The sequence below is a fragment of the Hyla sarda genome, chromosome 3 (genome assembly GCF_029499605.1).
Source record: "Hyla sarda isolate aHylSar1 chromosome 3, aHylSar1.hap1, whole genome shotgun sequence".
In the NCBI taxonomy this organism is placed as follows: Eukaryota; Metazoa; Chordata; class Amphibia; order Anura; family Hylidae; genus Hyla; species Hyla sarda.
The window spans coordinates 144,463,164-144,477,013 of record NC_079191.1 but is presented as its reverse complement, the minus strand read 5'-3'; the positions used below and the strand labels follow the sequence as shown (position 1 = coordinate 144,477,013).

General features: G+C 44.0%; 1 protein-coding gene across 8 annotated transcripts in view; it reads right to left on the bottom strand.

The window, feature by feature from the left end:
* Positions 1-13,850, bottom strand: part of ECT2 (epithelial cell transforming 2) — a 93,809-nt gene that overhangs the window by 14,885 nt on the left and 65,074 nt on the right. For all 8 annotated transcript variants that reach the window (XR_008891143.1, XR_008891144.1, XM_056565201.1 and 5 more), the window contains exons 21-22: positions 11,629-11,767; positions 7,706-7,860 (exon numbers count right to left, since the gene is read on the bottom strand). Coding sequence is in view for 6 of the 8 variants with exons in the window: in XM_056565201.1 (XP_056421176.1) it covers positions 7,706-7,860; positions 11,629-11,767 (294 nt within the window). In the remaining 2 variants the exon portion in view is untranslated. The remainder of the gene's footprint in view (positions 1-7,705; positions 7,861-11,628; positions 11,768-13,850) is intronic.

The following is a 13,850-nucleotide window of genomic DNA, read 5'->3' as shown; positions in this document are numbered from 1 at the left end:
GACGTCCAGATTCTCCAGTCTCTGGTTGGAGCCTTGATGAGAAGGTCGTCCAGATAGGGCATCACAGAGATTCCCCTCGACAGTAACAGGCCAATCACTGGCGCAAGGATCTTTGTAAAGACCCGAGGAGCCGTGGCTAGAACAAAGGGGAGGGCTACGAATTGAAAGTGCCCCTCTGGAACCGCAAAGCGGAGGTACCGATAATGGCCTGGAAATATTGGCACATGGAGGTAGGCATCCTTGATGTCCACCGATGAAAGGAACTCCTTGTTCCAGGGACGCCACCACCAAACGGAGAGATTCCATTCGGAAATTGTGGATAAGAAGGTGACGGTTGAGACGCTTATGGTCTAGGATTGGTCGCACAGAACAGTCCTTCTTGGGGACCACAAAAAGATTTGAATAGAAACCCCAAAACCGTTCCCCTGGAGAAGCAGGGACTGGAGAGCCGCTCAAATTTGCTTCACCGGGGGGCCCGGGATCGAAAAAAAGTGATCCCTCGGAAGGGAGGCGAATTTGATTCGGTAACCGTTGGACACCACGTCCCTGACCCAAGGGTCCTGAACGGGTGAAGTCCAGATGTCTCGGAAAAGCAAGAGACTACCTCCCACCCGAGAAGAAACCGCGGGTGGGGGCCTCACTTCATGCAGAAGTGGGTTTGAGGTTGCCTGAATTGGGGCGCAAAACGGCCGGACTGGTTTGAGTCCGACTTCCAAGACGGGCGTGCCCGGAACGAGTGAGCCTTGTCCCGCGAGGGCGCCTGCCCGGACCCTTTGCTGGAGCCAGAGGTCCAAAAGGACCGAAAAGAAAAGGACTTCCTTTGAGAAGTAGGGCAAGCCTTATTTTGAGGTAACAAGGAACTCTTGCCTCCCGTTGCCTCAGAGATAATCTCATCAAGGCGTTTGTCAAAAAGACGGCCACCCGTAAAGGGAAGCTCAGTGAGACCTTTTGGAAGCGGCATCCGCATTCCAAGCTTTAAGCCACAGAGCGGCGGAGAGCCGCTAGGTGACCCACGGCAAAGGCAGAACAACGGGCTGACTGCATGGAAGCTGCGCACAGGAAGTCCCCAGCTTTAGAGCATTGGAGAGCCAGAGCAGATAGATCCTCTGTGGGGGATCCCGCTAAGATATCCTGATGGAGCTTTTGGCACCACCCCGACAGAGCCTTGGACACCCAAGTAAAGACGAAGATTGGAATAAGAGAAGAGCCAGCTGCTTCAGAGGCCAACTTCGCTACGGATTCTACCTTCTTGTCCGTGGGATCCTTGAAAGCAGCGGCATCTGCCAGAGGCAGTGTAGTCGCCTTAGAGATCCGGGAGATTGGTGGATCCACAGAGGGAGGGGAAAGTACCTTAGTGACAAAATCCTTGTCAAATGGATAACGTTCTTGAATCGTCTTGATTCCCGGGAACCTCTTGTCTGGATGTTTCCATGCAGATTCCAGAATGTCGTCAAAGTCAGCATGAGAGCTGAACCATTGAGGTGCTGGCTTAGCACGATGAAAGGATACTCCTGGATTGACATCCGAAGATCCTGGGTCCTCTAAGTGAAAGGTGTCTCTTATGGCTGTCACCAATGAGTTCACCGTTGTAATTGAGTCCGAGCGGTCCTCTGAGTCAGATGCCGGCTCGGAAGACTCGTCCACCAGGAGAATGTGAATGAGAAGAAGTAGTCCTGGAGGGGGGAGACCCTGACCGGGTGTGCGGCTCTGGCGTGACAGAGCGGCGACTCCGAGAACGTCCTCTGGAGGAGCGACGTTTGTGCCCAGATGACGGGGGGGGGTCATGAGGGGAACGCTCGTGTCTATCTGAAGACTCAATGGAAGAGTCAGACGAGGCACCCCTAGTACGCTTGTGAGAGTGTGCAGTATGTGGAGACGAGGAGCTGGCCCTCTCAGAGGCCCTGCGCAAGGAAGACCCCTTCAAGGCAGACACCACTTCCCTGGAGACCACAGCCACCGAACGGGAGACTTGGGTCAAGTCAGCCATATACTGGGTCAGACAAGAAACCCAGGCTTGTGGAGCGGCTGAATCCACTGGAACCAAAAGGGCATCCGGGGGTACCAGGGGGTCTGGAGGAGCAGTGGAGCAGGCAGGGCAAGTGGGCTCAGCAGAGCCAGACATCTTGGAATTACAGTGCTTACAGACAAAATAAGTCCCTGAAGTTCCAGGTTTCTGTTTAGAGGGAGGAACAGCTCTGGGTACAGACATAATGAGAAAATATAGACAGGAACTTTCTCACCCTTACTCTGTGTCCCCTGGCAGCTACAGTGGGAGAACTCGGCTCCGTGCCGCTAGAGTGAAGGAAACAGGCCAGCCAATAGGAAGAGAGGGGCCTGAAGCAAGGCACTAACTAAATGGCCCCTTCTTACTGAAAATCGCGCCCACGGCGCTGATCGGAGGCTGTTTCGCGCCTCTGAAGAGCTCCCAGCCCTGTGGGGGGCGGAGCTATAGACTGCCGAGAAGAAGTTGTAATGGCGCCCGCTCCTTGTCCCGAGCGCACGTGTCAGCCGCATATGCGCTCGGGGGAATAGAGCAGCCGGCCAATACGAGACTGCCTGAGAAAGTGAAAGCAAGCCGGCGCTGAGAGCGCCCGGCCCGTACCAGCGCCGCGGCTGACACCTGCATATAAGGCGCTGCGGACATAGTCGCACGAAAACACACACACACATACAGTGAAGTGCCCAATGTAAGACATATATTACATGCCCCATCAGATGCCACTGCTCCCCCAGAATAAAAGTTCAGCCCCTGTATAAGCCAGCCCCATAACCTGAAAGGTGGGCCAAAAACAGGGGGTCTCCAGAGGTTGCAAGTCTGTACCTATGGAGAAAAGGGGGGGGGGGGGGTTACCTGCATCACGCCTGGCTGCTATGCGCGAGCGAGGCGAGCAGGGAAATAGGGGGACCCGGACCCATGAGGTACCAACCCAGGCGCTGACCGTTGGCGAGGGGGGGGGGGGTGAACAGCGTATATACGCAATGTCTGTGCCCCCTTACTCGCAATGGGGGAAACAGGGGACCCGAGTCCCTGAGTGCCCACCTGAAAACAGAAAAGAAAAGGGAATAAAAAACTAACACGTCCCTATACTAGGAAATCAAAAAATCTGAAGACCTGGTCTGGAGAATTCCAGACCATGTCCACCTCCTTCAGACACCAAGCTTAAACTGATTAGCTCAGAGCCTGAAGGCGAGTATATCCTGCTGGGAGGAGCAGACTTTTTTTTATTACCATAGTGTAACACCTCCTAGAGACAGCAGCATACACCCACGGTCTGTGCCCCCCAATGGAGTCGATAGAGAAAACGTAGTTCACTCAAACTGGTCAACTGTGCTCTCACGAGGCAACTGAATTGACAATTTGTCAGTGTGAACTAAGGGTTTAATAAGGATAGAAGTTGTCAAACCCATCTAATTTGCTTTTATGAAGAGGTGAGTAGAAGCCTTGACAGAGGAATGGCTGTGGATATAGTGTTTCTGGCTCATGGATCGTACCCAGAGAGTGCTGGTCAATGATTCATACTCTGATTGGTCCCCGGTTATTAGTGGTGTACCCCAGGGTTCAGTACTGGGCCCGCTGTTGTTTAATTTATTTATCAATGATATAGAGGATGGTATTAACAGCTCTGTTTCTATCTTTGCAGATGACACCAAGCTTTGTAGCACGGTACAGTCTATAGAGAATGTGCATAAGTTACAAGATGACTTGGATAGACTAAGTGTCTGGGCATCCACTTGGCAAATGAGGTTCAATGTGGATAAATGTAAAGTTATGCATCTGGGTACTAATAACCTGCATGCATCGTATGTCTTAGGGGGGATTAAACTGGCAGAGTCACTGGTAGAGAAGGATCTGGGTGTACTTGTAGATCACAGACTACAGAATAGCATGCAATGTCAGGCTGCTGCTTCCAAAGCCGGCAGGATATTGTCATGTATAAAAAGAGGCACGGACTTGAGGGACAGGGATATAATACTCCCCCTTTATAAAGCATTGGCACGGCCTCACCTGGAATATGCTGTTCAGTTTTGGTCGCCTGTTCATAAAAGGGACACTGCGGAGTTGGAAAAGGTGCAGAGACGCGCGACTAAACTAATATGGGGCATGGAACATCTTAGCTATGAGGAGCGATTAAAGGAGTTACAATTGTTTAGTCTTGAGAAGAGACGTTTAAAGGGGGATATGATAAACGTATATAAATGGCCCATACAAAAAATAGGGAGAAAAACTGTTCCAGGTTAAACCCCCCCCCCCCCCCCAAAGGACGAGGGGGCACTCCCTCCGTCTGGAGAAGAAAAGGTTTAGTCTAAAGGGGAGACACGCCTTCTTTACCGTGAGGACTGTGAATTTATGGAACGGTCTACCTCAGGAACTGGTCACAGCAGGAACAATTAACAGCTTTAAAACAGGGTTAGATACATTACTGAAACAAAATAACACTAATGCTTATGCAGAATTATAAAACTACATCCCTTTCCCTTATCCCCTTACACCCTTCCCTTCAATTCCCTGGTTGGACTTGATGGACGTATGTCTTTTTTCAACCATACTAACTATGTAACTATGAACCTGGCCTTACAATATTTCAAGAGATACTTGAGCATAACTGTTTATATGTAGAGGCACATTACTTAAATACCCAGCCTGTTAAACTGCTGTAACCTAAGTCCAGGCCTGGGTGACCAACCATATACGCCTCTTGCAGTTGCAATGCAGAAGGAAGCCTCCTATTTCTTAATGTCAGCCATCTTAGACACAGCAGCAGTTCAACAATGACAGAAAACCTGCCTATTTTTGTAGGCTGACCAGCTTCTACCATACATTAGAACACACAGCGATTGCCCACTGCCATGTTGCTAACAGCATTCTGTTTTCTTCACAATAAGAATAACACGCATTTTACTTTTGTCATAAAATATGGCTAAATGTTGCCATGTTCTTCACTCATGCTAAGGAAATGCCAAAAAAGCACAACTTACATAGAAGTTCAGTAATACAATATTAATAGTACAACTTACAATAGTCTTAGGCCACCCAGACACTCCCTATAAAAAAAACATACAAGCCATGCTATAATTTCAACCCTGGAGAACCACGGGTTGGGTAACATCTCTACACGCCTATGACCACCAAGAACCCTGCTGCCACTGCACTGGAAGTACTCTGTACTCTGGTAGTAAACAAATGTTTTTAAGTCAATTGGTGTTCGAAAGTTAAAGAGATTTATCAGCTGCTGTATGCTCAAGAGGAAGTTGTGTAGTATTTCCAGTCTGACCACAGTGCTCTCTGCTGACATGGACAAAGGTGTCAGCCGAGAGCACTGTAGTCAGACAGAAAATAACTACACAACTTCCTCTGTAGCTTACAGAAGCTGATAAGTACTGGAAGGATTAAAGGGGTACTCCCCTGGAAAACTTTTTTTTATTTTTTTTAAATCAACTTGTGCCAGAAAGTTAAAACAGATTTGTAAATTAATTAATTATATTTAAAAATCTTAATTCTTCCAGTACTTATCAGCTGTTGTTATGTACTCCACAGGAAGTTCTTTTCTAATTTCCTTTCTGTCTGACCACAGTGCTCTCTGCTGACACCTCTCTCCATTTTAATAACTGTCCAGAGTAGGAGCAAATCCCCATAGCAAACCTCTTCTGCTCTGGACAGTTCCTAAAATGGGCAGAGATGTCAGCAGAGAGCACTGTGGTTAGACAGAAAGGAAATTCAAAAAGAAAAAGTAATTTCTGTGGAGCATAACAGCTGATAAGTACTGGAAGGATTAATATTTTTAAATAGAAGTCATTTACAAATCTGTAACTTTCTGGCACCAGTTTATTTGAAAACATTTTATTCCCACCAAAGTACCCCTTTAAGGATCTAAAACCCATACCAACACACTCCTACTAACAACCTCATTACGATTTATAGGCTCAAAAGGTGTGGTTTATATAAAAACAGTTCTGTCAGGTCAGTTGTGGGAGAAGTCAGCTAATTTTTACATGTGTACTGTACATATCTTTTCATCGTTTACTAGGCATTGTCCATGACTCCTTTTGTCTAATCCTTTGCCATTTTCAGCCCTGTATAAATATAAAATCTTTTCACATCCAGCACTATCAGAAAACAGCTTTTATAATGCATAAACTGGAAAAACACTTAAAAAGCTGACTTTCAAAAGAACTGCAGACTTTGCTGAATGCTGCTGCCCCTGGCATAAACTGTTCCTTCCTTCAGTTTGTCAACCATGTACTGTCAATATTACTTACTGCCCGTCAACAGCTCAGGTCACTGTGGGCACTGTTACAGACTGCCAATGCTTTTGTACCAGTTTCCTTCTGATCCAGTACGTGCAAGATTTCTCTCAAGAAGTTAAAGGCCAACAAACCTATTGTCAAAGGAAACTCTTAAGTCTATGCTAAACGTTGACAGCACTGTTCAAAGTTACAAGCCGGAGCAAAATATCCTTGCATATCTAAGAGTTTGAACACCGCGCACGAACAGCCACATTTTATGACAGATGGTAAAGCACCTCAAAAAGGGATTGGGAAAGTGTTTGTTTGATTTCCCTGTCAATGACCCTATAAAAAGGTCCATACCTGTGCTTTTCTGGCTCTATCACCATACATCCCAATTACTCAGACGTACCTGCATATGCCTTACACATTTAAGTTTTTTCTTCCCCCCCAGTTTGACATGGAAGTTATCTTCGACATAGGGGACATTATAAAGGACACAACTGGAAATATGTCACTTGTAAAACTTTACTTTGTCAACCAGACATGTGAAAAGTTGAGATTGACACCGAGTCTCAGTCCTGAGACCTGCTGCGACCATGAGTAATAGTCAGCTGAAATGCACCACAGTGCTTTATACAAGCTTTACTTACAGAAGGAACAATAAAAAAAAAAAAAAAAAACTCAACATACCATATATACTCGAGTATAAGCAGACCCGAATATAAGCCGGCGCCCCTAATTTCCCCCCAAAAACCCGGGAAAAGTTATTGACTCTACTATAAGCCTACAGTGGGAAATGCATCATCCCCCCCCCCCCCCCCCCATGTCATCATCCAGACCCTCAGTCATCATCCGGGGGGGGGGGTCTGGATGATGACGAACGCCGCAGTGGTCTTCAAAATGTAGACCTCCAGATGTTGCAAAACTACAACTCCCAGCATGCCCGGACAGCCATCGGCTGTCCAAGCATGCTGGGAGTTGTAGTTTTGCAACATCTGGAGGTCCGCAGGTTGAAGACCACTGTGGCCTTTGTCATCATCCAGACCCCCCCTTTAGTTTTCTACTCACCTCCCCTCGGTGGGAAGGAAGGGTGAGCTGGTCCGGGCCATCTATGCTGCAGGGTCCATCCGGTGGGGAGGGTTAGTCGTTCCAGGCTGTCCATTTTCACCGGGTGGACCCTCTTCTCCGCGCCTGCCCCTGACTAGTGACGTTGCCTTGATGACTACGCACAGGGACGTTCATGCGCAGTGCGAAGGGATTGACAGGCGGAGAGTTCACTCGAGTATAAGCCGAGGGGGGCGTTTTCAGCAAGAAAAATCTTGCTGAAAAACTCGGCTTATACTCGAGTATATACGGTATATTTAAAAAAAAGATGGTTAAATGTTAGAGAAAGCCTCATATGTATAACTGTCAGTAGCTCTTTGAATGCACTTTAAACAGAATTAGTGACATAGTGGTAAGGAAAAAAACTACTTACAGCATCTGCTTTACAAATAGTGTTGGCTATGTGCCGGCATAACATCTTCAGCCAATCCACCTTCGGAAGCTCCTCAGTTGTCAGCTGGAAGCTAAATAACTGGTTTGCCTGTTCTGTTGGAGGTCGCACTAGCAATGCAAATGCATTATGGCATTCTGCAGATCCAAATGAAAACAGTCATTTTTTTTATGTCAATGCCATATAGTGTTATTCAAAAATAAACAATGTTTTTGGTCTGTGCGGGATTCTGTGTTTTACGTCTTACTAATGATATAAAATACAAACAATTTACAACTTATTAATGGGATCCAGCTTAAGGCTCAGCACAACACTGCCGCGGACATTACAGAGAGCACTCGAGCATGAACAATTCAGCACTGTCTGTAAACTAATATTCTTAGATTTAGAATGTACTCTAAGCTGTGTAACCATGGAGCACTATATAATTACATAGCCATGAATGTTAAGTTTACTCCCGGTCTTGCTGTTAATTCACCGCAGCTTTTAGAATGGCAGATGGGCACACTACACTGGCATGCTGTGCCCAGAGAAACAGGTTTTACTATTTAAACAAACATAGTAATAGCTAGTGATAAGGTTAAGCAAATCATATAGTGTATTACTATACATCGCAGGGTTTCTGTAGTCAAAATTCACAACCTCTGATTTCTTGTATACAGTGCTCCCTCAAGTTACAATATTAATTGGTTCCAGGACGACCATTGTATGCTGAAACCATAACTCTATAAAAACCCGGTAATTGGTTCTGAAGCCACCAAAATGTCATCCAAAAATAGGAAAAAGTGAGGATTAAAGAAAAATAAGTAGATAACTAATATAGATAAAGTAAATCCTTACATATAAAAGTAAGAAAGATCTGCTGGGAGCTGTAATCACTGTCTATGTAGAGGACAGGAGCATCTTAAGGGTCCTGTACAGAACAAGAAATGTCCTAAAAAAAGTAAAATGGAGCCACCCCCACCTGGTGTCCAAAGGAGCAGTTAACTGTGGCACAAGTTAAGAGTAATACAGAACATGTAATACATCCCTGTTCTGTAGGGGGCGCTACTGCGTGACTGTAAGACAGTGTTTCCCAACGAGGATGCCTCCAGTTGTGGCCAAACTACAACTCCCAGCATGCTTGGACAGCCTTCGGCTGCCCGGGCATGCTGGGAGTTGTAGTTTGGCCACAGCTGGAGGCACCCTCGTTGGGAAACACTGCTGCTAGAGTTGCCCATGTCCCAACCTTAAAGGGGTACTCCACTTGAAAAAAAAAATAAAATCAACTGGTGCCAGAAAGTTAAACAGATTTGTAAATTAGTTCTATTTAAAAATCTCAATCCTTCCAGTACTTATCAGCTGCTGTATGCTCCACAGGAAGTTCTTTTTGTTTTTAATTGCTTTTCTGTCTGACGACAGTGCTCTCTGCTGACCCCCTTGTCCATTTTAGGAACTGTCCAGAGTAGGAGAAAATCCCCATAGCAAACCTCTAGTACTCTGGACAGTTTCTGACATGGACAGAGGTGTCAGAAGAGAGCACTGTGGTCAGACAGAGAAGACCTTCCTGTGGATCATATAGCAGCTGATAAGTACTGGAAGGATTAAGATTTCTAAATAGAAGAAATTTACCAATCTGTTTAACTTTCTGGCAGCAGATGATTTAAAAAAAAAAAAAAAAAAAAAAAAAATTGGTTTTCCTGTGGACTAGCCCTTTAATGTCTACATGAAACTAATAAGCATACAATGCATGAGTGAATAAATGTTATAGATTTCTCATTTTTACAATAACTGGGAGCATTCATCATGACAAGATAAGGATATCTGTTTTATTACACAGGTTCAGGGGTACTCCGGTGGAAAAAAAATTTCAATCAACTGGTGCCAGAAAGTTAAACAGATTTCTAAATTACTTCTATTAAAAAATCTTATTCCTTACAGTACTTGTTAGCTGCTGAATACTACAGAGGAAATTATTTTCTTTTTGGAACACAGAGCTCTCTGCTGACATCATGACCACAGTGCTCTCTGCTGACATCTCTGTCCCTTTTAAGAATTTTCCACAGTAGGAGAAAATCCCCATAGAAAACATATGCTGCTCTGGACAGTTCCTAAAATGGACAGAGATGTCAGCAGAGAGCACTATGGTCATGATGTCAGCAGAGAGCACTGTGGTCATGATGTCAGCAGAGAGCTCTGTGTTCCAAAAAGAAAAGAATTTCCTCTGTAGTATTCAGCAGATAATAAGTACAGGAAGGATTTTTTAATAGAAGTAATTTACAAATCTAAAAAAGTAGCCAACCCCTCTAGGCTAGCATCAGTTGCCTGATACAGTGATGTAATGGTAAAAATGATGACTGGATCATGCTTCAATTATAATATGAAAGTGCAAATTTATTACACAATATAAAATACATATAAAATATAATGTAAACAATAACTCCTCGAAACACAAGGGCCCTTGTGCCGAGGAAAATTACAATATAAAACTTATACACACACCAATAGCCAGCATTGAGAATTTTTGACAATGCAATATTACTTTAAATCCGGCCTCCGATATTTCAAAATGGGTTAAATGTCCCTTAAAAGGTATGGATTCCAATTATTATATGTAAGGTACGTCAAGTCCCATATAGGATATAGATTACAAATTTTAAACGTGGAATAGGTAAATTATAGTTACCAGTCTGCAATACATCCCGATAGAAAGTCACCTTGAGTTCAAAATGATGCAAGCCTACTGAGGAAAGGGCCGTGTATAAAGCACATGTGAGCCCTGAAACGCGTCTAGGTATAAGAATATCATACATCACCGCTACCTGACTATTCAACGGTGAACTCCGATCCAGTTCTGCTAAGCAGTACACCATTCCCGGGACCATCTTCCAGGCAGCACTGTCCAGCGCCTGTGACGTCACCCACCATCGAGTTACCTAGGAGTCCGCACCTGCTTCATCGTGTGGTTACCATCTGCAGCGAAACATTATTACAGCCGGTCTGTGGCAGGCAGACCGCCGCGAGGACGCATGCCAGCGTCTGGTACCACCTAAACGCGCGGACTCCACATTTTCAACTCAAGGTGACTTTCTATCGGGATGTATTGCAGACTGGTAACTATAATTTACCTATTCTACGTTTAAAATTTGGAATCTATATCCTATATGGGACTTGACGTACCTTACGTATAATAATTGGAATCCATACCTTTAAGTGACATTTAACCCATTTTGAAATATCGGAGGCCGGATTTAAAGTAATATTGCATTGTCAAAAATTCTCAATGCTGGCTATTGGTGTGTGTATAAGTTTTATATTGTAATTTTCCTCGGCACAAGGGCCCTTGTGTTTCGAGGAGTTATTGTTTACATTATATTTTATATGTATTTTATATTGTGTAATAAATTTGCACTTTCATATTATAATTGAAGCATGATCCAGTCATCATTTTTACCATTACATCACTGTATCAAGCAACTGATGCTAGCCTAGAGGGGTTGGCTACTTTTTTAGATTTGTTTCCCCTATTACAACACCAGGTGTAGGTGTACAGCCCTCTTACCTCGGCTAGTTAATTGTGAGCTGCACATCCCCAGTTTTTTAACCATTTTAATTTACAAATCTGTATAACTTTCTGGCACCAGTTGATTTATAAAAAAAAAAAAAAAAGTTTACCACTGGAGTACCCCTTTAACGTTTATCACTACTTTTATTTACTTTTGACATTAAAGTCAGTTTATTCACGGATGATATGTAAAGCAACCAAAATAGTAAATGAACAGTTCATTTTGGGGGAACAAAGGTTATATAAATATTAGAGCTTGCCAGGTCTAGTGTTACAGCTCAGAGTGTTTTATACGAACAATATAACATATAAATATAACATTGCATACAAGTTACAGGGCAGTAATGACAGTATCCCAGACCTTCAGTTTCCCGGATATCAAGAACTTTCTTGATCTGTGACAAAGGCATCAAGCTAATATGCTTCAGAGATGCAGGGGGTCTTGTTTGTCCATGAGGGCTCTTGAAGGCACCAATAACTTTATGCCGCTTTCTTGCAATCTGAAAGAACAAATGTTTTGAAATGCTTAAAGAGGAAAATCCCATGTACAGAAGATCGGTGTTTAGTCAATGAAAAATTGGATATTTAAATCAATGTAATCAACAAATTGAAAAGTAAAAATATATCACTGGGACAAATGTAATTTATCTGCATTTCAGCCCGTTTTATGGCCATGGTATTATTTACATCCAGTAGCTATAGCTAGAACACACCACTATCTAAAATGGGTCTGGATAACCCCAAGTAGGTCTTTGACCAGCTGCTTATCAGCATTTCTCCTGAAGTCAGTATGACATCTATGTAAGGCATGATCACTTCTAAGCAGGAGTTGCTCCTTGTAGATGCACTTCATGGTGTCTAAGCCCGATTTCACATGAGCATGACGTGCGCACACAAGTGCCAACCTGACATCTGTCAAATCAGGTCATCAGATCCAGTGTCAGACTGGAACTCGCATCTAATAATGAAATCCTAAATGTGTAAAAAAAACCTTTACTATTATTAACCCCTTAAAGGACATCTGCAGCGTAATTAACACTAATCCCCTTTCCACAGGATAGGGGATAAGTGATCGCGGGGGGTCCGACCGCTGGGACCCCCTGTGATCTCCTGTACGGGGCCACGGCTATGCCGTGGCTTTCCCATGCAGGGGGCGTGCCAGCCGCAGCATGACATTGCAGCCGGCACGCCTCCTCCATACATCTCTATGGGAGAGGCGGGGAGGCAGTGTTTCTGCCTCCCCCATAGAACTGTATGGGGACGGGGCGTCACAGTCGACCTCTAGGTCGACGCTACGCGCCTTCAGCGCTCACTTTGAGCGCTAATGGCGGCGCCCCGTTAGGGAGATCGAGGGGGGTCCCAGCGGTCGGACCCCCCGCAATCAAACACTTATCCCCTATATTGTGCTGCAGTTGTCCCTTAAGGACTCAGCCCATTTTGACCTTCAGGAGCAAGCCAATTTTCATTTTTGCACTTTAGTTTTTTCTCCTCCCCTTCTAAAAATCCTAACGCGTTCAATTATGCACCTACAGACCCATATAAAGGCTTGTTTTTTGCTCCACCAATTGTACTTTGATAACATAATAAAGGAGATTGTCCAGTGCAGATAAGTATGGAACAGAGCAGTTTATTGCAGAATAAACTTCAGTACATGGACAAAGTAGACATAGGTGAGGCTTTTCGGCCCTGCAGTCAGGGCCTTAGGCATGACTAAAGCCCGACTGCAGGGCTGAAATGCGTCACCTATGTCTACTTTGTCCATGTACTGAAGTTTATTCCGCAATAAACAGCTCTGTTCCATACTTATCTGCACTGGACAATCTCCTTTATTATGTTATTGAAGTACAGGCATAGCCCACGCCAGTCCGAGCGCTGTGGGCTAGAGGAGTGAGCCGAGAACTTTCCTACGTTTCCATCAATTGTACTTTGTAGTGACATCAATCATTTCATAGCAAAATCAACGGTGAAAGCAAAAAAAAATATATATATATATATATATATATTTGTGGGGTGAAATTGAAAAATAAAAAAAACGCCATTTTGTAGCTTTTGGGGGCTTCCGTTTATACGCAGTGCACTTTTCAGTAAAAATGACACCTTAAATATATTCTGTAGGTCCATATGGTTACAAGGATACCGAAATTATGTATTTTATTTTATTTAACTACTTTTTTTTGACTCCTATAACTTATTTTTCCACATACGGGGCTATATGATGGATCTTTTTTTGCGCTGTGTAGTTTTCATCGGTACCATGTGTATTTTGATGGTACTTTTTCATTGCTTTTATTAGGTTTTGTGTGGAATATGAAGTAATGTGCAGTTTGGGTTTTATATATTTTTTATGTGTACACCATAGACCGTGCGATTTAACTAACCTTATATTTTAATAGTTCGGACATTTATGCGTGTGGCGGTACCACATTTTTAATTACATTTTATTTATTGTTAAAAAGGGAAAACGGGGTGATTCAATCTTAGTAACTTAATTTACTTATTTAGTAAATTAACCTCTTCCTTAATGTCAACCCATGCACTTTAAACACGGCGATCAAAGTTGATTGCGGCATCTAAAGGGTTAAT